The sequence below is a fragment of the Saccostrea cucullata genome, unplaced genomic scaffold (assembly GCF_032062105.1).
Source record: "Saccostrea cucullata isolate Sc308-1 unplaced genomic scaffold, CSIRO_AGI_Scuc_v1 ctg129, whole genome shotgun sequence".
Classification (NCBI taxonomy): domain Eukaryota; kingdom Metazoa; phylum Mollusca; class Bivalvia; order Ostreida; family Ostreidae; genus Saccostrea; species Saccostrea cuccullata.
The window spans coordinates 11,029-35,482 of record NW_026927380.1 but is presented as its reverse complement, the minus strand read 5'-3'; the positions used below and the strand labels follow the sequence as shown (position 1 = coordinate 35,482).

At 30.6% G+C, this 24,454-nt stretch overlaps 2 protein-coding genes and 1 long non-coding RNA gene across 3 annotated transcripts; 2 read left to right on the top strand and 1 right to left on the bottom strand.

Moving 5' to 3' along the window:
* On the bottom strand, positions 1-19,695 carry LOC134274275 (selenoprotein S-like). The gene is made up of 6 exons (XM_062756528.1): positions 19,544-19,695; positions 15,825-15,962; positions 9,844-9,950; positions 9,439-9,522; positions 1,140-1,203; positions 1-891 (listed from the first exon to the last, which is right to left on the bottom strand). Exons 1-6 carry the CDS (start codon positions 19,647-19,649, stop codon positions 824-826), a joined length of 567 nt encoding a protein of 188 aa, XP_062612512.1. The 5' UTR covers positions 19,650-19,695; the 3' UTR covers positions 1-823.
* LOC134274268 (uncharacterized) lies at positions 3,958-8,459 on the top strand. Its single transcript, XR_009993583.1, has 2 exons — positions 3,958-4,105; positions 7,988-8,459. It is a non-coding gene; the product is annotated as an uncharacterized LOC134274268 (long non-coding RNA).
* A 1,792-nt stretch (positions 19,696-21,487) lies between the features above and the next one.
* Positions 21,488-24,128, top strand: LOC134274274 (DNA-directed RNA polymerase III subunit RPC9-like). The gene is made up of 2 exons (XM_062756527.1): positions 21,488-21,581; positions 22,727-24,128. The coding sequence occupies exon 2, from the start codon at positions 22,835-22,837 to the stop codon at positions 23,255-23,257; it is 423 nt and encodes a 140-aa protein (XP_062612511.1). The 5' UTR covers positions 21,488-21,581; positions 22,727-22,834; the 3' UTR covers positions 23,258-24,128.
* Positions 24,129-24,454: the final 326 nt, after the last annotated feature.

Sequence of the window (24,454 nt, the reverse complement as noted above, 5' to 3'; positions counted from 1 at the left end):
TTAAAAATAAATAGACATTTATTTGACAAGAATTGACAATAATGATTCATAGTGGTTTTGTTGTGATACAGAAACAATGTTATCTTCCATGTTATCTTGGAGACGTGTGTCTCTTTTCGGATAACACTTCATAAATACTTGATGATATATCAAGTTACATTGTAAGTGTATTACAACCCCTTGTTTACAAAAGATAACATAATCAAAAGCAAAAGCCCATATAAACAATGCTTCTTTTTTTTAGAACAATTTTTCAAGATTTCCAAAAATGTACAATCCTAAGAAACATTTTTCCCTCGGAGAATCTTCATTCTCGTATACGAACGACATTTTTATTAGTTGTGGAAATGATAAAATAGATCAGCCCTATTATTTAGATATAAAATTTAATTACAAAGTGCAAAGCATTGGAATTATGAAACATAATCAGACTCGCCTTATTTTCCGAGTAGTCGCCGCCGGGGAAATTTCCCATTTTACGATTCTCGGTTTAATGTGTCCGTGTTCTTTAAACACCGTAAAGATCCACAATTTTCCTTCAGCTAATTTATACCTCACCGTCAACACTAAAAATCTACCTATAAACTCTAACGTTTATATGTTTAAACAATCCTTAATAACATAAATATTCCTAACTCTTGAGTATTATTTGCATAATTGAAGCAATTTTGCCATCGTAGTCCGCATTCAAAAGTAGTAAATTCTTGGAAGAAAAGGGAAGTAAATCAAGGGGAAAAGTGTCAATAATTCAATGTATCCGGGTAACTCTCTTCACGTGACCTGTTTAAATCACGTGACAGTTCCACAGATACAAAAGTTAACCTCATCCACCACCACTTCGTCTGGCCGGCCTGTAACCAGCACCCCCTCCTCCCATTAAAGGATTGTAATCTAAAAAAAACGAATACAATCTCATACTTAAAACATCTAAATATAATAAAGCAAATTCTCAAGTAGCACCATTAACTTGTACATGTATTAATCTTAAGTAGACGAAAACAATATTGCACGGATTCAGTTCAATACCTGTATCTATGATTCGTGTTAGCTTTAATTAACAAGTTATTAAAAAATTTAATGAAAATAAGGGATAAGGTCATGTTTATGAAAATGAACCTTTTAATTAGTTTTCAACTCACCACTTTGTCGCAGTTTAGGTTTTGGTTTCATATTTCGTTGACTACTTTCAGGAGACTCGTCTTTCTGTAATAAGAAGACAAAAAGACAATAAAAATAATGTCAATTGTGCAAATATTCAAATCCATTACAAACTAGGAACAATTTTCAATTGCTCCAGAAAGAACAGAAGGAAAAGAAAGATCAACTATCTTCAAAAGAAAAACATTAATCTTAACAAGCGGCTCTAGGACCTTCGCGGTCACCTGAATATGATCCAACCCTCTAAAGGATTCAGAGAATGACAGTTTGATAAGCATGTGACAAAGCAAACGAATGTGAAAGAAGACGGTGTGGAAGTCTGCAACATATTTGAAAGTACATGTAGATTAAAGTACTAATTGGTTTCCTTTTACAAGAACCCCCCGACCAAAGTGGTCAAAGAATTCGAAAGAGGCATCTGCGTTCAATATGATCATAACTTTATTGGCTGTTTATACCAAGAAGCAGAGAATAAGATTTTGAATATGTTAATGGATTTTTACTACATCATCCATGTAAACCCACCCTAACACCAGAATGTCACGAATTTGGAAAAGGTGTCAATACTCAACAAAACTACTTGAAGATCTGTAGGACCCGACCCTAACACAAAAAAACCACATTTCGTAATCATGAATAAAAAAGTAAAGGGTTTAATGATGCTTACAATCATGCCATCATTTTTATTGCTTTTCGTTTTTGATTTTAGTTTATATTAATTTTCATGACTTAGTCTCACCTATATATTAGGTCCAAGGGTAACAGAAACATTTTGTTCTCCTTTACCCACTTACGCAATATGCCAAGGTTTGTTGAAATTGGTTCATCGGTTCCAGCAAAGAAGATAATTCTCTAAAGATTACGACCAACAAATGACGGAACAAAAGGGATAGCAATAGGCAATCCGAGTGATTCAGGTGACATAAAAATCAAGTTTGAAGATGTTGCACTCTTTTTATCTAGATTAATGAAAGTTAAATACCCAACTGATTTCATCTTATTGGGCCCAAAGTTCTTGGTCAGAATACGGAATGCTTCAGAGCAAGCACAGCGTTATATAATTAAATCTCAGTTTAAAAAAAACATTCATTAAAGAACGAATGAAAGGAAAATCAAATTAAACATCTGCAATTTCTTTTCTTACAAAACGTAGGCGATCATTTGTGCTCTGGTACATGTATAAACAGTACACGTACATTTACTCGAAGAGGAATAAAGATTTCTTTAAAAATTGAAACCTATTCTTCTATTTCATTTTATTTCATAATTTTATTATTATTGATATTATTTGATATCCTTAATTTGAGATTTTTATTTCTTTAATGACACCATGAAGAAATCTAGTAAAATATGCATTTTTTTGGCTTGATACTTTTGCAAAACAATACAGTTACTTTTTCAAAACAGCATCACAAGGTTTCGTGCCTTAATTCAATGACTCTACAAACCTCATATAAAGTCTCCGCGAAGGCCTATAATTAAAAAAATAAAACAGTAAGACGAAAACCCATTTTATGCAACAGGTTTTTAACGATAACCAAATTATCCGGAAATTGAAACTAGTCTGAATAATAACTAATCTGTCATTTAGGACTGATTGACGGATGAGCAAGTCGTATTCCGTTCCCAGCCGACTTAATATAGCGGAAAACCTCATGTTTTTAAGTATCGGATTTACAGGGTTAGACATAAACTTTCCGAAAAAGTCTGTCGAAACAGCATATATCCTTCAGTAATACGACGATCAAATTAAAAATTCGCAATTTTTTTCAATTTTTTTTTCATTTGGCGCTGTTTTTTTTAAAAACAAAACAAAACAAAATCGACATCCCTACAATTGGTTTATTAGACAATTTATAGTCTTTTGATGTTATTTATTTATTTATTTAAAGCATAATGCAGTCGGCTCTGACTAATTTCTATTATCAAAGTTAACGTTACAAGAAAAATTCAGGATTGAGAGTTCTCATTAATGCATAGACCATTCAGTTAAACAATTTTGACTTTTTAAATTTGTTTTAAAGTATACTGCATTTATGTTTAACTTCAAATTGAAGATACAATCATGAGCCAAAATAAGGTACAATATGTATATGTTCATACATTTTTTTTCTTTGAAAAAATACTCATATTTGAAATTCTATAAAACATTTTTTACATGAAAATGTGTTTCCTTTTCAGTTTTTATGTTGAAGAACACTTCTATAGAGTAAAAAATCATCAGTTTCATAATTGGGGGCTGGTACCTAAGAATTCCCTAAGAATGAGCTACCACAAACTCTAATGATTCCGCAGAAATAATAAATCATTTGATATTTTAGCCCTGTATAATTAAAAAATGAAAAAGTTCGTTACCCCTGACGAATAAAGTTTCTACATTTTTTCTCTTTCTATTTTTGAATAAATCACAAAATTGCTTATAAAACAGATATCTTTACCTTGACGAAGATAATGAATTCTGTAAAAGCATATTAAATGATTCTTTACAGAATTTTTATTTAAAGACTTAATGAATAATAAGTGCCCTGGCTGCTACGAGTATGAATAATATTTGTCCTACTGCTGTAACGATAGATATTCCCATTTATTTTAACCACAGTTTAAAAGATATTATTCCTATCAATCAATTTTGCAAAAACATGTTCGTAAATCTACTACTTTCCAATTGATAACATCCTCCTTAGTAAAACAACAAAACAATCTCATCATTATAGGATACAGGTGAAACGTATCGGTCTTTTCTCGGGATCTCTGTATTAACAAAAGCTTAATAATTACGTTGCAAGATCCGCAAGATGGACCGTTTCTTGGTGTGTAGGAGAGCCGCATTGTCCAATGATACTAAAGAAGGCGGCTACCCAGCCATCATAAATTCTACTCGGTGAATGGACAGGCTCAGAGAGAAAGAGATCTTAACACGATACAAGCATTCAGGATTTTTCTATAGGTAAGTCCATTAATGATATTGTGTTTATATATATAGCATAATGAGTATGCTTTTTACTATTATTATTAATTAAACTTATTAGGCATAGTGTTACAAACATGCTCATCTTCCAATTAATGTTATAAATTGAGAGGACTGTATGCAGAATAAAATAAGCATGCTTCATTTAATTTTGAATACAACCATTAGGATTAATCGGTATCATTTATAGTTTTTTTTTTCAATAAGTGATTACCTTTAATTAATAAATATGAAATGCATTTGACATTTTCTACTTTTCACATGAAATGAAATAGTGACTTTGGAAATGGCTTTTAAGGAAACACATTTTGACTTAATGTATAAAAATAAATTTGCAGAAACATATGAAACATATCTTGCCCTTGACAAATTTTTTAAACAAATCAATTGAAATTTGTACATTAAATTGAAAAAAAAAACATTGTTGAGAACAATATACCCAGAACTCCTATCAAACAAATAATAATAAAGTAGCCAATTATGTAAAAGTCCATTAATAACTGAATTGCTTGCATGCAACAAAATGTCCTAAATAATTTGATCCGTGGGAAACCATCAGATTAGGTGTCTTTTTAATCATATTGTCGTGTACATGTAAGTTTCAGCAAAAAGTTGAACAGATCGTTATTATTATTTTTTATCCCTAAATCGCTTTAAGTCATGATTTTTTTTTACTTGAGGTGTTTACATTTATTCAAAGCCACTAAAAACAATGTACACGTGCATGTCTTGTCTTTGAAAAGTTCACATGCAGCATCGTTAAAAATACAAAAAAAAATCATGCCAAAGATGAGGGAAAAAAACAATTTTTAACCATTTGGTTGATACATGTAATAGAACTTTTGGTCATTTTATAACTAATAGAACTTTTGGTCATTTTATGCTATTAAAATTTTGAAAAAGTTTAAGCATACAGAGATAGAAGAAAAAATTACCACTGAAAACTAAACTGATCATTTCTCATGTTACAAAAACAAAGTTTGTTTTGTTAGAAAATGTGATAGGTTTGCATATAAAGGCAATTCTATCAAATTTGATATCCAGAAGGATATTTTACAGTAAAAAAATTGCTTTATTAGAAATCCTAGCGTGTTGTTTCAACAGGAATTTCGTCTTGTTTATTAGCAAATCTATTACTTTTCATCAGATACTTTATCTCAGAGGAGGAAAACGAGATTGTATTAGTGAAAAAAAAGACCAACGACTTGATACAGACGGGCAAAAAAAAATATATTAATCAGTTCCATGACAAAAAGTAACATTAGATAGGTGATTGTAAAGGCATAAATAAAATCACTTTCTGCAGTTAACAGGTCTCCAAGGAATTTCCAGAGGAGCACCATCAAGTTATATATTCTAGCGTTAACAATAAAACGCATCAAATCCATTTTAATTTACTTTCCAAAGTTCTCTTGTCAAGCCAATTCCCTGGGATTACTAGAGTAAGTGGATTTCCCCACATTACATAAAACATTAGGGACCTGGAAAAGTTCTCAGAAAAGAATAGGGCAACACTTTAGCAAAACGTGGTCTACACAACTTTGATTTACATCTATTGATTCCCCTAAATAAGAGATACATTTCGTAGCATCTTTTAAAAGAATATATTGAATAGCAAGAAGTTTCTCTTAACATTTTAATTCCAACGATAATGGCATTTTCGGGTAATATGAAATGGCAAAGTCATTTATGATGCCCTTCAAATGTTTTTCCCTTCATCTCTTCAGTATAGTTTATTTGAATGGTCGATCTGGAAACACCGACTATAACAATAGACCCTTCTGACAATATACTTCACAAATTACAATTTCACATAAATCTAACGAAGGGTATTTCCTTGGAGCAAAAATGGAATGAGAATGAAATAAACAATGCTACTCTACCATCAATAAACAATATATATGCAAACTGAAATTCAAAGTAATATTGGAGAAATGAAATGCCTATAGTTTTGATAGCAAAAATCAATTGGGTATTTTGGCGCGTGGTGGAACGGAATAATAATTATTATAATCTTTTCTAACATTTCACAATAAAAATATGGTTGATAAAAATTATTTCATAGCGTAACAAAGATCTTGTATGAATTGAAATCAAACATGTATGTAGAGATGAAGGGGATCCGCTGTCAGAGTCACTTCATTCATTAGCAATTCAGAATATTTGTGCTTCAAAGAAATTTTTGAAGGATGCCATAAAAACTTCATCGTTAAAATATCGTGCCAGGGTCCATACTTTTGTATTTCTTTTTTTTTATCTTAGAGAAATTGTTCTCTGACTCGGTCGTTACCAGATTCTTGTCGGAACACCTAAATAAAATAATCTCTTCTCATACATTCCAAACAAATCCCTCCTGTTTCTAGTTTGATAGTTTCTGATTTAAAAAAATCAATAAATACTATTATATAATTTAAGTACTGCATTTTCGTCACCTGCAAATTAATTTCCCGCAGGAAATTTATATGAAGTCGTGTTGCTTAAAAAAAAAAATAATAATAATATTGCTATAAAACCAGAAAAGCATATAAGTTTCTGACCTTCACCGTTTGAAAACCAAATAAGTATTTGATTTCGGAAAATTATCAAGTTATTTCTTATTCAGTTACATGGAGCTGAATGCATATATGTATGCCTCGAAGTTTTAAAAATACCGTAAAACTACAAAAAGTATTTAAATATCTTAAAGCACTGCCACTTATCTACAAGGAAGAAATACATATTTCTTGAGTATACTGAAACAAATTTTAATTCATATGCCCTCTCTGAGCCATTATTTCCCTTCCTGTTGTAAAACCTTACTCTTAAAAAATAGAACTGTTTTGGACAAAGTGAATTTCAAAGGAAACGAAATCAAAAACTGTTCAAACTTCCTCAAACGATGCTATTCGAGATTCGCAAAGGGAAGAAAATTATTTGTACTCTGAGTTCAGAATGACGTGAAATTTTACGTATTCCACCTCCGAATAACGATGCGTTATGTCCGTACTGTTGAAATAATAACAATTAAATGATAGCCCTAAGCTTTTCCGAAGCTTTTTTTTCTTGTAAAACTGAAGTAAATTGCGCTTCCCTCTACCACAATGCTGATAGTTATATATTCAGTATTTCTTTCATCGCCAGTACGACTCGACTCAAATTTATGAGCTCAGTATTTAGTATTATGGTGGTTCAGCATCATCTGCGGGTGAAATAACTGTAAAAATATGGAAATTTCACATAAATACAACAGAAAACGTGTCGTTTCTACACTCCTGTGTAAAGTTTATTGCCTAAGAATTTCTTTAAAAGGAATAATCGTAAACAATGCCACTCTGTAATGTTTTGTGTCACGTGTATACCTGAACGCCCAATCGCCAGAGTTCTGACAATAAATTCAGTTTAATAACACAGAATGTTCTCAACAGTACAACTCTCCTGGAAACGGGCGGAAATAAGTGAATGAAATGTAAATCTTGACACATTACTCGCCAAAGTTTAGAATTAATCTTAGCGAGAATACCCATGTAAAATAAGCATAATTTGACCTTTGATTACTTTCATGATACTGGTGCGTGAGAACTGGTGATGGAGTTTTGATTTCTTATCATTGTACACAGCTAGCGACATAATGGATATTCTATTATTATTAATGAAAATGAATATATAGCTCTACATATATGAATGAAAAGCTCTTGGTTGGCCATTTTTCTATAGTTCACGTAGATTGACAAAAGAAATTTTAGTTGCTTCATTACTTTTTTTCACATACGTATGCATAGTTTTATTTAATGATTGAATGGTAACCCATTTTTTAATTATTAGAATATCTGTTTCAAATAGAGATGTTTATATGCATTTTAATATCTGACATTTTATTTGTAGGAAACGACAATGCACGGGATAAATTTTTATCAATTTTGGACTTTAGCATTGGCTCTATTTTCAATTTCAATGTTTTGTTCATGCGCTGTTAGTGCATTACGTGACGACTTTCAAACTGTTCCCTCCGATCGAGGAAATAGCGAACTTGCTTATATTCTTTCCAATATTCGGCAAAAGTTAAGAAGCACTGATTCAGAGTCATTTCCAGTTTTATTGCAACCATCAACATTAAATGCCAAAAGATCTATATTTGGAGGAAACAGATCAACGAAGAAACGCGGGGGGATCTGGATTTGGATGCCAGCGCAAGGATATGTGTCTGTACCACGTGATGAAGTCAGTGCAGGAGGTAGCAAAGGCTCTTCATCAAACCTGCTGAGATACGGCTAACTAACAGTCTTGTCTTCATGGAATTATGCCAATCACCATGACATATTTGTTTATTTTTTCTAAATAAAGCAGCTACACAGTTTTTATTGTTTTCTTCTCCCTTTTCAAGACCATCATATAAATTAATGCACTGATTGTGCAAGTGAAATCAATTTAGATGTTCATGGTAACCAAACCAAAATCAATTTCAATTTTGGTGTGTAACAAAGCCAAACAACAAACAAAGAAAGCAAAAAAATCCCATTAAATATAATGAGTAAAAATACAGGATATTCAAGATCTCCATTTTTAAACCAATATAAGACAAATTATTTAAACATGTAAACTGGGTTCTCTCCAGAAAAAGTAAAAAGTGTAAAGCTAAAATATTTTACCAATTTTGCATACTTTTATGGGGTAAAATTTTATAATTTCTTGTTGACAAACCACTCCCTTGTTTTTTATTGGGGGAGGGGGGGGGCAAAATAACTAATGAATAAATGTGATTTTCCAACTGAATTACCTCAGTCTTTTATATATTGAGAAACTTTACACTATTTACAGTCACTGGATGAAAAAATATTCCACCATGCAAATGATAGAATTAAAATTAATGAGATTCTTAAATAAAAGAAAAGCTGGTAGTCCTTAAAATTACTCTAAAGGCTAGAATTTCAAAACCAACCATTATGATGCCTATAGTACAGTAAGACTTGCTTAATCCTGATGTTGTGTATTTTAAAATCTTTCCTAATACAAGATAAGCTTTCAAGTCCTTAACAGTCTTTTTATATATTATATTAAATTGTAGAAATACATGATGTCTACATCAGAATACTATTTAATCACTTTGTTTTGGAACAATTGGTGTCCAGAAAGTTAAACTGCATATGAATGCTAAGCCAAAAGGCACAAAGTAGTGTCTAATACAATTATTCATTTTTTCTCTGATATATCTTTATTTAGTGCAAGTTCTATTGCATTTCTATTGGCTAAAGAGTTGAATTTTAAAAAACAACAACATTTTCACGTCAGATTTTTATGCAGTCTTTTCCATTTTATTAATCTTTGGATTCACTTACTGGCTTATACTTGGATCTGTAGCCTTTTCCTTCTTGAAAGCTATCCCACTCTTCTATTTTCTGTTTTCTTTTCTCTTCTTCTCTCTATTATAGGATAAAAATCTTTAACAAAATCTTAAATTAAAAAAATAAGTCATAACTAATCAATAATTTAAAAATACACGAATTCCTTTTAATCCTATTCGAGCATTTAAAAAAAGACAATTTCTAGGTTATTAAAACAAATAAAAAAAAGTGTAAAATTACACAAATTCTTAATTTTTAATCCTATTTAAGCATTTAAAAGAAGATTGTTTCTAGGTATTTCGAAAAATGAATCACTTCCATGTTTATGATCTTAGCATCATGTGAAAACTGAAACTCCACGTGAGAACTTGTAATGGCAAGACTGCTACAGAATTTCACCTGCTTCTGTTGCTCAGCGTATACTGCTGCTTTTGCATCGTGTTCCTCTTGGAGTCTCATTCTGGCTCTCTCCATGGCTTCCAATCGTCTCTGAGCAGTGTCTGGGTCTGTAGAAAACAGATACATCTATTGTTATTGTTGACTACTGCAGAATCATCCGAATTTAGAAGGGTCATTTTTCTTGGATTGCTTAATATTTTACAATATCATGTGGATGTTATTTCATATATTCATTCACATACATTAAAGGAAAGAAAGGTTTTGAAACCCTAGATTTAACTCATGAAGGGTGTGAATTTTAAGATGAAAGGCACCCACTAATTCCACAAAATACTGAGCTACCTGGAAATCAAATAATTTCAAAATAATTCAAAAAAGTATTTCAGTAATTGTGCAACTAATGCCCCGTAAATATGCACATTTTCATCTTTATAACTTAAATAGCAAAATTCATTTTGATTTTTATTTAGGATGGGAATAGAAAATTAATTTCCGTAATTAATTGCATTATTTCTTTTACGTTTATTTATCAGATAATGAGATCATTCATTTTTGGAAACTACTGTATAGACTGTATAGACTGCAAAAACGTAATCTCAATATATTATATAAGTAATGATGAAGGAATACTCCAGAGTTTAATTAACTTAATGTTTTTCATATTAATATTTAAGTCATGGATTGATGGACTACTTTACTTCAATATCAATAGTTACATGAAACTACACAGACTATACAAGTGACTTACAGTATAGTTATTCCTTCTTCAAAATTCACTTACACATTTAATTTCTAAAAATATATACCATATATCAGACTAAATCTCTTCAAAATTCCTAAAATATTACATGGATTTTCCGCATAATTTCCCATCATAAGAAAATTCAATTATACTTTAAAAAGCAATACAAAAATAGATGTTCAGAAAAAACGTCAAGATATCAACAAAGGAACCCCAATCCATCAAAGTCACGGTGGCTATATATTTATTTGTCTATACATTTATTTCCAAAAGAAACAGGTCTTACAAACTGTCCTTATCCTGAACTTAAAAATTGGCTTCTGTGATACAAAGAGATCAAACACAAAAAGAAAGCTCCTTAACAGACAATCTTTAATGGGAGGCAGGAAAGGTCGTATTAATTCTCGTTAATTTAGATGGAGTTTCCAGACAGACAGACCTTAATACTTCTCTGCAGTCCTGACAAGAGAGTTCTTTGGAGACATTAAATTATATCCATCACAAGTCTTTTATTTCTATCTAAATTAACAACAAAATTTTTCTCTTCCGCTTAAAATGCACTCAATTGTTCGAGGACATTTCTGAGATGAATGATGATCAAAACATTTTTAATGGCCAACAACAAAAACAAAACTTATATTTCAAAGACACAGAGACCTACTAATATCTAAGCCCTCAATTTTCAGAACAACAGTTTATAATTTGAAGGGTTGGGATAGATGGATTTTTTTTTAAAAACACACTAAGAAAAATTACATGTACACATACATGTATATTAAATAATTGCATTTCAACAGCTGTATCTGAATATCACATTGATTTTTAATGGTCAGTGACATAAGATTAAGTAAAGTGAGAATAATTATAAAAGTTTTGGACAATCTAATATATTTTTAGCAGCCTGGTCATGCTGGTCACGAAAATTGAATTTTAATCTGAACTTTAATATTAACTTGTACCTGACTTTAAGTGCTGAAGTCGGAGAAACATGACAAGGGTGTAAAAAAGGACCATGTTTTAAAAAAACTGGAAACAATGTTCATTAATTAAAATCAATACGAGGAATAACTTATTCTAATGTAATGAATTCCTAGTATGTTCTTCGGAGTTTCACCTACATTCATTAGAAAAATAAGTTTTAATTGATAAGGTTAATTGATATGATTGATTTGTTAATAAATGCAATGATGAAGAGTGATTGATAGAAAGGTGGGTGGGTACTTAGGGAGGAACCAACAATAGTAAAAATGTTTAAATTTATCTCTTTTTTTCTGGTATTTTAAAAAAAAAACTTTATTGCAGACATTCTTTTTGTGTAAGCAGTTTTAAAATATTTTATTATAAGTGATGATTCTTTTAATAATAATGAATTAAATGGAATTAGGAGTTCTGAACCTGTTTTACAAAAGATGTTACAACTATGACCAATTTTGTTTATAACTTTTTTAATTTATATCATAATGAAAATAGTTCTAATCTCTTCAATGGAATGTAGTAAGACGTTTTTGTGCTGGCATTATTATAAACAGATTTATTAATTTGGCAAAATATATAATCAACTGAGATTTTTAGTCTTAGTTTAAGAGTAAGTTGTAAAATGTACTCATGAAGTAATTTCTATCATAAAATACATGACCATATATAGCACACACGTGTCTTGTCTGTCTGTCTGTGGCCATTTTTATCTATACGATCTGACATTTTAATATTTCGCCCCTATACACTTATGGGGTAGTTGATATGAAGTTTATTCACAATATAACTTTGGACAATATAGCCCATCAGTTCACAAAAATAGCATATAACAACATATAATACTACAGTTCCTTTATTTCAAAAAGCAAGGATCTTTTGCTTTTATATACTTTTAAATGAAATGCACTCAATTGTTCGAGGAGAGAGGCATTTCAGAGATGAATGATGATCAAAACATTTATAATGACCAAAACCAAACCAAAACTTGCATTTCAAAGAAACAGAGAGATCTACCTATGTCAAAGCCTCAATTTTCAGAACAACAATTTAAAATTTGAAGGGTTTGGATATGTGATATTTTTTAAAAACACTTACTAGTACATGTAAATTAAATAATTGCATTTCCACAACTGTATCTGAATACTAGTACCATATTGATTTTAACTGGTCAGTGACACAAGATTGAATAACAGTGAGAATAATTATGAATGTTTTGGATATTAAATCTAATATATTTTTAGCAGCCTGTTCATGCCGGTCATGAAAAGTGAATTTTAATCTGAACTTTAATTTTAACCTGTACATGACTTTTAGCACTGAAGTCGGAGAAACATGTCAAGAGTGTAAATTAATGTCCTCTTTTAAGCAAGAATTGCTACCATGTTCACTGATTAAAAGTCAATACGAAGAATAAGATACTAGTATTCTAGTATAAAGGGTTCAGAGTAAAGTATGTTTTCCGTAGTAACACCTACATTCATGTAAAATAAATTTTAATTGTGGATTAGTTAATAAATGGAATGATGAAGATTGATTGATAGAAATGAGGGTGGGTGGATGGGGAGAAACCAACAACAGAGAAAAAAAATGTTGAGAAAGTATCTTTTTTATGGTAATTTTATTTACTTTATTGCTGATATTCTCGTTGTTAAACCCTTTAAAAAAATTTTTCAGAGAAGATATGGAGTGTTTATCTTAACTACTGTATAAAAGACCAAAAATTAATTTTGTTAATAACTTTTTAGTTTTATTATAATGAAATGGTTCTAATCTTTTCAAAATATGACATATAGAAAGATATTTTGAAGCTGGCAACTTTACATAATCATTAATCTTTCAAAATTTATAATCAACTAAACATTTTGGTCTTAGTTGTTAATTCTTTTGTAAAAAGTGCTCCTGGGGTAATTTCTGTCATAAAATACATGGCCACGTATTGGACATATGTCACTGTGTATTGTCTGTCTGTCTATAGCCAGTTTTTACCCTCTGTGCACATCTATATGATCATTTTAACATTGTGTCCCTATACATTTATGGGGTAGTTGATATCATGTTTATTAATATAACTTTATACAATACATCCCACGAGTTTACAAAAATAGCAGATAACATATATATTACTGAAAAAAATAATGACTCTCAATGAGCCTAAATTGGAACTGAGGGTTTGGTTTGGGTTGAAACCTCTGGCCAAGTGTTCCTCAGTCTCATATTACAATACGCAAAACTAAAGTAATTTTGGATAAAGCAGATAATATAATATTTCCATTTCTATTTTTTTTTCTCTGTGATAACTCTTTGAAAGTTAGCGAAGTTGATTTCTCGATAATTCTACTGGAATGTAAATTAGGCAGGTGGATAGGTCAGGACCTAAGGAAGCCTAATATGCATACAAATCTTGTGCGCATCTGCCTCTATGTCTGATGCTGAGGAGGCCATATATGCATGTAAATCTCGTGCAGCTGCCTTTGTGTTTGACGTCAGTTGGCGAGGGCTATTGAATTGACAAGAGTCCTCATGTAATTTAAATCTACATTTTTAAAGTCTAAATCTTCAATTTTATTTCACAATGAAATGGAAATATAAGGAATCACTGTCTAGTTAGTATAGTATGTCAGCGACATCAACGATAGAGGGAAACATTTGCCCGTTATGCAAATTATCCCACGTTTCCCACTATCATTGATGCCCTGGCATACTATACTAACTAGACAGTGATTCCCTAATAATTAAAAGTTATAAAAGAATATGTAAATGGTATAGACAGATCTTCATACTTCTCTGCATCTCTGACAAAAGAGATCTTTGGAAACATTACATTATATCCATCACAAGTCTTTGATTTCAATCTAAATTAACAGCAATAAAATTTTCTCTTTCGCTATTAACTTAATATACAGTGTACTTGTATAAAATGCACTCAATTGTTAGAGGAGTGGGACATTTCAGAGATGAATAATGATCAAAACGTTTTAATGATTATAAAAAAACACAACTTGCATTCCAAAGACACAGATCGAGACCCATCTGTGTCAAAGCCCCAATTTTCAGAACAACAGCTTAGCATTTGAAGGGTTATGATAGGTGGAAATTTTAGGTGGGAGATTAAGTAACATTGAGAATAATTATAAAAGTTATGTACATTCTAATATATTTTTTAGCAGCCTGGTCATGCTGATCACGTGAATTTTGATCTGATCTTTGATATTACATGTAACTTGTACATGACTTTTAGTGCTGAAGTAGGAGAAACATGCCAATAGTGTGAAATAAGGTCCTGGTTTTAACATCAATACCAGGAATAACATATGCTGATGTAAAGGTTCAAAGTATTTTCTCAGGAATATCACCAGCATTCATGAGAAAATAAGTTTCAATTGATAAGGTGAATTGACATGACTAATAAATGGAATGGTGAAGAGTGGTTGATAGAAAGGTGGGTGGGTGCTTGGGGAAGAATCAACATTCAACAATAGTAAGAATGTTAAAAATTGTCTCTTTTATGTGTCTTTTTTACTTTATTGCAGATATTCTCTGTGTGTATTCGGTTTTAAAATATGTTCTCATAAGCAATGAATCTTTATTTTTCTTAATTTAATTGAATTAAGAGTTCTGGGCTGTTTTCATGGTTTTGCAAAAGATTTTACAACAAAGACCAAAATTAATTCTTTTAACAATGTCTTAATTTATATTATAATGAAATTGGTTCTATTCTTTTTAAATGGAATATAATAAGATGATTTTTATGCTGGTATTTTTAAACAGATTTATTAATTTTGCAAAATGTATAATCAACTGAAGTTTTTGGTCTTAGTTGAAAGTTCTTTTGTAAATTATACTCCTGAAGTAATTTCTATCATAAAAAACATGGCCATGTATCGAACACACATGTGTATTGTCTGGCTGTCTGTAGCTAATTTTTGTCCTCTGTGCACATCTAGATGATCATTTTAACATTTCCTCAGTCACACTTGTTCATAATAAACAATACTAATGGATATTGGATAAAGCAGTATAATATATAATTCAAAGTTATAATACAATGTATACATGTAATGGGTACAGAACATAGTAATTTGTATTTCCAGCCTCTACTTGTCACAGCCATCAGGCATGAAGAGAAGATATATAGTTTCAAATAAATTTTTAATATGAAATCATTCATACATGTACAAACATGTCCTTTGTTTTAAAAATTGTCATTTCAGGGAAAAGTTAAAACTCATTAATGCTGCGGCTTAATTAATTTGTAATCACTTACCAAACTTTTTCTGGAAACTGACATCCTCTGCTTTGGTTTTCATCTGCCTGATCTTGGGATCCAGTTTACTTTTGATGTATAATAGAACAAGGACTCCAAGAAGGAGGAACCAGCCATACTGCTGTAGAAATCCTACTCCTATAAAAATGTAATTTAAATTTATTTTTTAATATCAATAAAGAGTACATGTTTCAATATATAAACCCATCAATTCATCATTTGTATAACACAATTGGAATATTTGTGCTTAAAACTGCATACAAACTTGAAAGTCAAGACTTCAATACACAGAAAATGCATGTTCAGTTAAACTGCAATGTCTGGAACTCTGAAACCTTGGTATTAAAGATTTTGATGTTGGAGTGAGATTTCAGTTCCAATAACTTACTCTTTATGGTATTTTTTTACCCTAATTATTTCAAAAGATCAGTTATCTGAAAGTCTAATCTTGGTTTAATTGAGTTCAAGATGAGGAGCTTTCACTAAAGGAAAATTGATTAAATTCAAACAATTATTCATAATTTAATTACATGTATATAACTACAGTAAAACTCATGTAGTACGAACACGGATATAGCAAATTCATGGATATAGCGAAGTTACTCGGGGTTCCCGGCAAAATTCTTACCAATTCTTTTTAAATTTTTACGGTTACAATGAATTCGGATATAGCGAATTCACGGATATAGCGAAATGATTTTGTGTCCCGTAAAGGTTAAAAATAATAAGATTTACATCTTTTATAATGAATTTTTAAAAATCTCAGAGGTAGATATATTGAACTGACTTTATTTCTAGTAAGTATTTGCAAATGAAATTTAATTTGTAATGGAAAACCTCAGTAAGTCATGGTACGTTTAGTAATAATTGTTTCCCTACCATATTCGGTTGTAATACTTGGAGGAAAACAAATTCGCTCTATACACTTATACGAATTCGTTATTCGGATATAACGAATTACGGATATAGCGAATTAAATTCACAGGTTCCCAGGACTTCGCTATAAACGAGTTTTACTGTAGATCTTTAAAAGTTTGCCATTTGCATCAAAATTATTAAAGGTCTTATCATCATATTATATTTCTTTTATTCATAATTGCAACTATATTTTTCTTCATTTTATTGAAAAAATTTCTTCTAATTTTTCTAACTCGATCAGCTCCTAATATTATCATGTTCTTTTATATATCATCATTCAAAAATACAGACATTCACTTTTTTTCATTGAATGTTCACATACTTGTTATCATAATATTAACTACTGGTAATCGAACTGAAACACTTCTACTCTGTAGGTATGAATGTGTGATTTCAATAAATTATTCACAATAAGGCACCTATATAAGATGGTATATATAATTATTTAGCTAGAAAGTTTATTTCCTTGATTGATTGTGTCAAATCAAACATGAAAAGTGTAAAAATTAGGAATTTTTTTTTTTTTAGAATAAGGGTTGAATGTTACTTGTGTGTAAATCACTTGCAAGTCTTAGATTTTTTTCCAAGTACTGTTGATAATGATGAAAATAAATAACTTTAAACACCCAATTTTATGTTAACGCCCCCAAAATCTACCTGATTCAAGATCAATAATTTACCACCTGTCAGTCATAAAAAAAAAACAATAGCTTCTGATTTGATTGACAGATCTGCTACCTGTGCTACCTGATAATCTGAGTTTGCATGTTTTAAAAACAATTACCTGGTCACGCGTCAATCTCTTTCATGTACGAAGAATCAAAAATATGGAATATTTTGGACAACATTGTTGGCCAGGGAAAAAAAAACATTCCGATCGCGGTAAACTTGCACGTTCACATGCACGACGGATAGGTGGATTAATATTTTTTTTTATTTCAATATTCAGACTTTTTTTAATCAAGAGATTTCTTTTATTGAAGATTGAAACAGATGAATATTATTGATTTGTAGTTTTTACTCGTGATTTTTTTCTTTTATGTAAGGAAAACATTTTTAAAACGATATAAATATATCTTATTATTTTTTTTCCTTCAAAACATTACCATGATTACGATGACGGTGACAGATGAATATTATTGATTTGTAGTTTTTACTCGTGATTTTTTTCTTTTATGTAAGGAAAACATTTTTAAAACGATATAAATATATCTTATTATTTTTTTTCCTTCAAAACATTACCATGATTACGATGAACGCATTAAGTTTATATTTTACGTAGTTTCACTCAAAACCAGACACAAAACATGTAATGATGACCCTGTCAGATTACCAAACACAGACTTCCTGTGTAATGCTACGTATACACAGACCCAATGTCAGTAGTCAAAACAATGCAAAAGACATTATTTTGTTCATCTTCTTTTAAAAATGTATTCAACTTACTTAATTATGTAAAGTTATATGAAGATTTGTCATTAAAAAAAGACATAAAAAATATTAATCTATATACAGAATAGATTAGTCATGTTGATATTTTCCAAAGAAAAGTCAAAGTATCTGACCTTATAAAGGCAACAAAAACAACCTGAAGAAAATGTGTTGATAGGGATAATAAGAAACTTATTTAAGAACATCAAAGGATGTTGGGAACAAAAGTAAAAGGGCTAAAATCATTTTGATAGGGAAAATACAAACTTGTTAAGGGCATCCAAAGCCATAGGGAACAAATATTAAAGGATGCTTTTAGCCACCAACATACAAAAATTTCTTAGTAATCCAGACCTTTAACATTGTATTTGAACAAGTATTCCCAATGCAATGTATTTTAGATTTAATAGAAAGGTCAAATCATTTCAGTTCAACCCTCTTTTTTACTGTACTACATTGTATATAAAACAAATTATCAAAGAAAACAAAATAAAATCCAGTCCTTTTATATTTATATCAACTATTATTTGTGACATCTCTTAATTAATTGCTATTCTTGATTTTGAAATAGGATATTTCCGACTTCTAATTTTTGCAACTGAGACAACAATCTACGTAAGTAAATAAGGGAATAATTGATTCCCAAAATGAAATATTCACAATTAGAAGAATGTAGAAAACTGCAGATATTTATCACTCATGAATGAAAGTTGGTTTACATAGTTTTTCTATGAATGCATCTGTCGTGAATGTATGTTTTAGACACTGAGGAGTACAAATCTTAATTGGTGACTTGCTGTTCATATTTTGGCAGTGTTCAAAAGACAACACAAACATGACAAAAGATGCTAATTCTATAATATATATGAATTTTACTAGTAAACCTAGATAAAACGTACTATCGTTAAAATGCTATTGTCTGTGGACCCGGTTAAACTATAAAATTCGTTCCAAAATAAATTGGCTATAACTTGAACTCAAAGCATTTACTGAGAAAAATCCAGAGAGTTTCAAATGCAATCATGACTCATGTCTGTAAATTTGAAGCTAGAAAAAATTCTGAGAAAATTAGTTGATCTCACTTAGATTAGTTATATCTCTTTTCTATTGACAGTATTGTCACTAAAATCAAGTTTATTTATTTTATAATTAGCATCACAGATGATTTGAACATATTTTATTGTTTAACACAAAAGGATCAGAAACAAGTCCTTGCAACTTACAAGTTCTTCTCCTGCATCACAGATAAACAAGTTAGATAAATCTGGGACAAGAACATTGTTAAAATTTATTGCCCGTCATGTTTTCAGTCCCCAAAATAAGGAACTGAATTAAAAACACCTAAAAATACATGTAATGTATCGTGTTACCAGTGTTGAAAATTCCAGTAACAAATTCCGGATCTTCATTTTTGGGAACAAAACCTTCATCCTCAACAACGTTGATGTCAACTCCATCATCTGTTTGGCCATCCATATTTTATTTTCTTGTTTATATCACCAAATCATCCATTCATTGATTCTATTACCGTAATTACGTGTCTTTTTCTAATTTCTAAATAATAGCAGGAAGTATTAAAGTGGAAACTAAACGTCAAGTCTATCATGTCAAAATATTTTATTCCGAATTTCATTTTTTAACCATCAGGATACAATCAAGTGTGACATGAACATATATGATATATATTGAACAATTTTTTAAAATCATTATACTTATATTTCATATATGTATATATTTTTTTAAAATCATTATATTCATATTTAATATATATTTTTCCTATAGATTTATTATAATTTTAAAGAAGGTAAATTAAGTTACTGTTTCCTAGCTGCAATAATGTAGCACTCTCCGATTTTTTAATTTTATCGGATGTTTTGTGGTCCTAGATGCAATAATGTAGCCCTCTCCGATTTTTTTTATCTGATGCTTTCTGGAAAAAAAAAGTGGGAGAGGGCTACATTATTGCAGCTAGCACTTGGGAAATAGACCCCGCCCCTTTTCATTTTTGTCCCCCGCTTTCGCACAAGTGAAGGGACATAAAATCTCATTTGTCTGTCCGTTCGTTCGTCTGTCAGTCTGTGACCGTGTCCGTCCGTCCGTCACAAAAACTTAAACCTTGCCCCTGACTTTTGATTTAGTGGAGCTATGACTTTCATATTTCACATATGTGTATTCCTTGTGACAAGAAGTTTCTTTGGGTACCACTAAATTTGACATTTTGACCTTTACCTTGGCTTTTGACCCAATTTTACACAAAAAATCAAAATTTTTACTTACTCGGATCCAGATCTCTTGATGTGAAAAAAAACCCCCAAAAAATTATATGTCTAGTTTTCTTTTATTTTTAAGTAAAAATAACACCATATAGTGTAATGATTTGTGTTGATTTTACCCAAAAATTAACCCCGGGTCCATTTTTTTTATTTTACTTTTTGCATGAATAGCTGAGACTTGTAGACCAAGCAGTGTACATGCATAGCAGAATATTAACAAAATAATTTTTATCATTATTTTGTAAAAAAGTATGGCAAACTTACCAAAGTGTTACGTACTAAACTGTCTTTGTTTTCTTGTGTTATTAATAATTTCATACAGTATAAATATCTATAACATTTCATTTTTGCGCAATGTATCTGTAAGAGAGAGAGAGAGAGAAAGAGAGAGAGAGAGAACACGAGAATCACGTTCATAAAGATATAAATTGGCAAACCTTGACCTCTTGACCTTAGCAAGAATATTCTGCACTACTGACAAACCTTGTCGTACTTGTCCATTAATGATTATAGTGCAGGCTGGAGTGTAAACCAACATGTCGAGCTGCACCCCAGCATTTAATTAATCATGATTAATATTGAAATGAGATGTTTTGTTGTTGTTATTGTTGCATCTTTTGGTATATTGATTTTATGTCAGTGTAGACATGAGTGTGTTAAAATTATTCTGGACATTAAATTTTTATGATATCAATTATTAAGCAATGCCCAATCTAATTTTTTTTTACTTTGTACCTTCTATATCTTTTTCTTTGATATTGAGCATCTGAAAATACATTTATTTAATACTTGCTTTTAGTTTTTACTGAAAAACAATAAAAAGAACGTAATTATAATTTGTATATTTACTGTCAAAATGATTCTATTTAATTTTTACTTTTTATATATTTTTTATTTTTAAAATTGTAATATTCTAATTCTAAGTAGTGGAATTTGAAATTTGATAATTTGATTGCAGTGGGTAACTTTTTGTCCATACAGAGGTTCCACTTAAAAATGGACCTGCATGGTCACTCCACTATTTTTGGGGTTTTAGTGAAATCTTGAGCAAATATGATCGGGATCGAAAATCATCCAGTGCGTAAATAAAATGTACATCGTGAGCAAGAAGACTGTTTCAGTCATCTTAAATTTTGTAAGTACCTTGTCTCGTTATCTTCTTCAATTTTGAAATTTAAAAAAATATTTACTGAGATTTACCACTTTAAATGGACGACGAACAAACGCGTTTGAGCTCTAATGGAAATCATGTTGTTGTTATTGTCAAGTTGCAACTTGCTTCTTGTTATTTACCCAAGTAGCAATCAAGAAAAAATCCTTAATTTGAGTATTTACATTGATGTGAATACTACCATATTAATAATATTCAAAACAAGCAATGTACTGTTATTCTAGATTGCTTTGATTTTATTTTATTTATCTTTTAAGTTTGTCTTTATCACATGGGTGGAGGTTTGTTATATCTTTCCAGGTCCAATTATCCAATGTCACATGCGCATAGAGTCTTCAGGAACAGCATATAATCTACAATTTTTCTAATTACTTATTTTGAAAAAAAAATTGTATATCATGATCAAATTTACATGAAGATTTTAAAACATTGATGATGCAACTGACAGAAAGCGCACACTTGTAAATTCGACCCCCCCTCCCCCTCAAAATACCATTTGGCCTAACTCTTTAAATTGCTTGAGACAATACTGTGACGTCAGTTTACATAGTATATGATTTGCATTTCTTTAATGTAGCATGAAATAACAAAACAGCTAAAAAATAAAACAAATGTGGGACTGTTAAAGTAAATTCTACCCCTGTCTGTCTAATTTAGGTCAGATGGTGTTAAGAAGGATTGAATACTTATGTAGGTTTAGATTTGTTCTGAAATTAATTGAATGATTTCTTTTTATTTACTGTTAATTCACACATATTATTGAAAAAATGCAGTGATTCAAAATATCCTATGTAGGGTACAGGTAATCAAAATAAAGGAATTACTAGTACCAGATTCAATATCCTAGGGGTTGGGTTGGGTTAAAGACAAAAGTTTTACACACAGTAATATATAAGGAAAAATCTTGATTTTTTTTTTTAAATGAACAGGTGAGTCATCATGGTCATGAAATGGCATATTGATATGCAAGCAATTTCAAGTAATTTTAATAAGATTAAAGTCTTTTTCAGTTTATGGCCATTTAGAATAGGCTGAAACTATAAATGTTGAGGAAATATTGCACCATATTGTTTAAAATAGCATTCTAATAATTTTTATTTTTGTTTCAGCTGTTGTTGGTGATTGTTCTTCTGTCTTGGGTATACGCAATTGTAGCTGGAAGATATGCAGCAGTGAAACAACTCAACAAGGACTACCCTACCTCATAAATTCACACTATGGAAGTGGTCCGAGAAAATTCAGCTATGCTGAGTAACTTTGAAGTGTATAGCTTACTGACAGACATACAGGCAGGGAGAGGCCAAAACAAACCAAACAAGCAACAGCAGCAGCTAGCTACAATAACATATGAGACAATCAAGTATCTAGAAACAAAACCATGTAAAAACCAAACCCAGGAAAACATCACTGAATTCATGAAAGAACTAGAGCCTTACAGTTTAACTAGGGCTGAAAAGTTGCAGATTTTGAATTTGTGCCCCACAACGGCGGTAGAAATTCAGTTAATTGTGGAGGAGAGTGAGGAACGGCTCACAGAGGAGCAAATCTATGGCTTGTTAGAGATCATAGCTAAATATAACCCGACGGAGGGGGAGCAGGAGGAAGATACCTCAGGTGAAATCGAGCCCATGAATGAATGACTGTGACCATCACTCTGTAGCTTAATATATGCATCAGAGCGAAAAACATATCAATTCCTAGACTGTTAAATAAAAAAAGTTTAAATTTTTGTCCAGTCTTATAGTTTAATGGTCAGTCTCTTGTAGATTTATGTACATGTATATATAAATTGTGTTGAATACATGTAGTGTTTGTACACAATCAGTACCGGGAGTTTGATTTTGTGTATATAATTTTTTGCATGGTTCCATCATATACAATACTTGAAGTCAATTATTTTTTGAGTCTTAAAATAGTACTCAATATAGAAATGTCTATAAATGACAATTTTATCAAAGTTTCATGTTATAAGCAGAAATGTAAGATGTGTCATTATGTAATCTAAACAAACTTTAATATCACTTATTATTTTAAAGTCAACTTTTTAAAAGTCAATTTTTTAAAAAGAAAAATTTTAAATCAAGGTTTGTAAGGACTTGATTGTGCCATTGAAGAAGTAGTGAGTTGCTACACATTTCCATTTTATTTTGTGGAGCATCTGAACATGTGGAGAAAAAAGGGACATCATTAGTGATTTTCTAAGGCCTAACACTTTTACATGAGGCATGTCTCCATAAATGGGAAAAATTCTGGAGAGGGACATTAAACATAATACAAATAAACAAAACAAAATGATTTATAAGTAATGAATTTTGATTGATCAGCATAAATCACAAGTTGCTAGCCCGTACATTTTGGTGTTAAATTGCTTTTAATTTTTGTTATACTTCAGTAATTTTGATATACATTATTTTGAAAATTAAAATAGTTTAATTGAAAAGACCTTTTTAAGGTTTTCCATCATTTGAAGGTCTGTGTTGGTTATTCACAATAGATATGTTCTAAGCATCAGCATTTTTTTTTCATTTATCTGGATTAGTAGGTCTTTATTAGATGTCCACAACAGGTGATATTCCACAGATCAAACCTGGCTCCGGGATCATGAAACTGTCTTAAATTTAAGTCAGAATTTTGTCTTAATTTTAAAATTTAGACTTAGCTAAGATCGCGTACTTAAGTGGATCACAAAACGATCTTAGCAAAAACTTAGTTAAGATTTGACTTAGCAAAAAACTTACCATAAAATCTTATTTGTCATAGTAACGAGGAACTCTTCAGTATGAAGGTAGAAAAGCCATTTTTATAGTCAGAGATAAATAAATGTCTCTTTATCATGT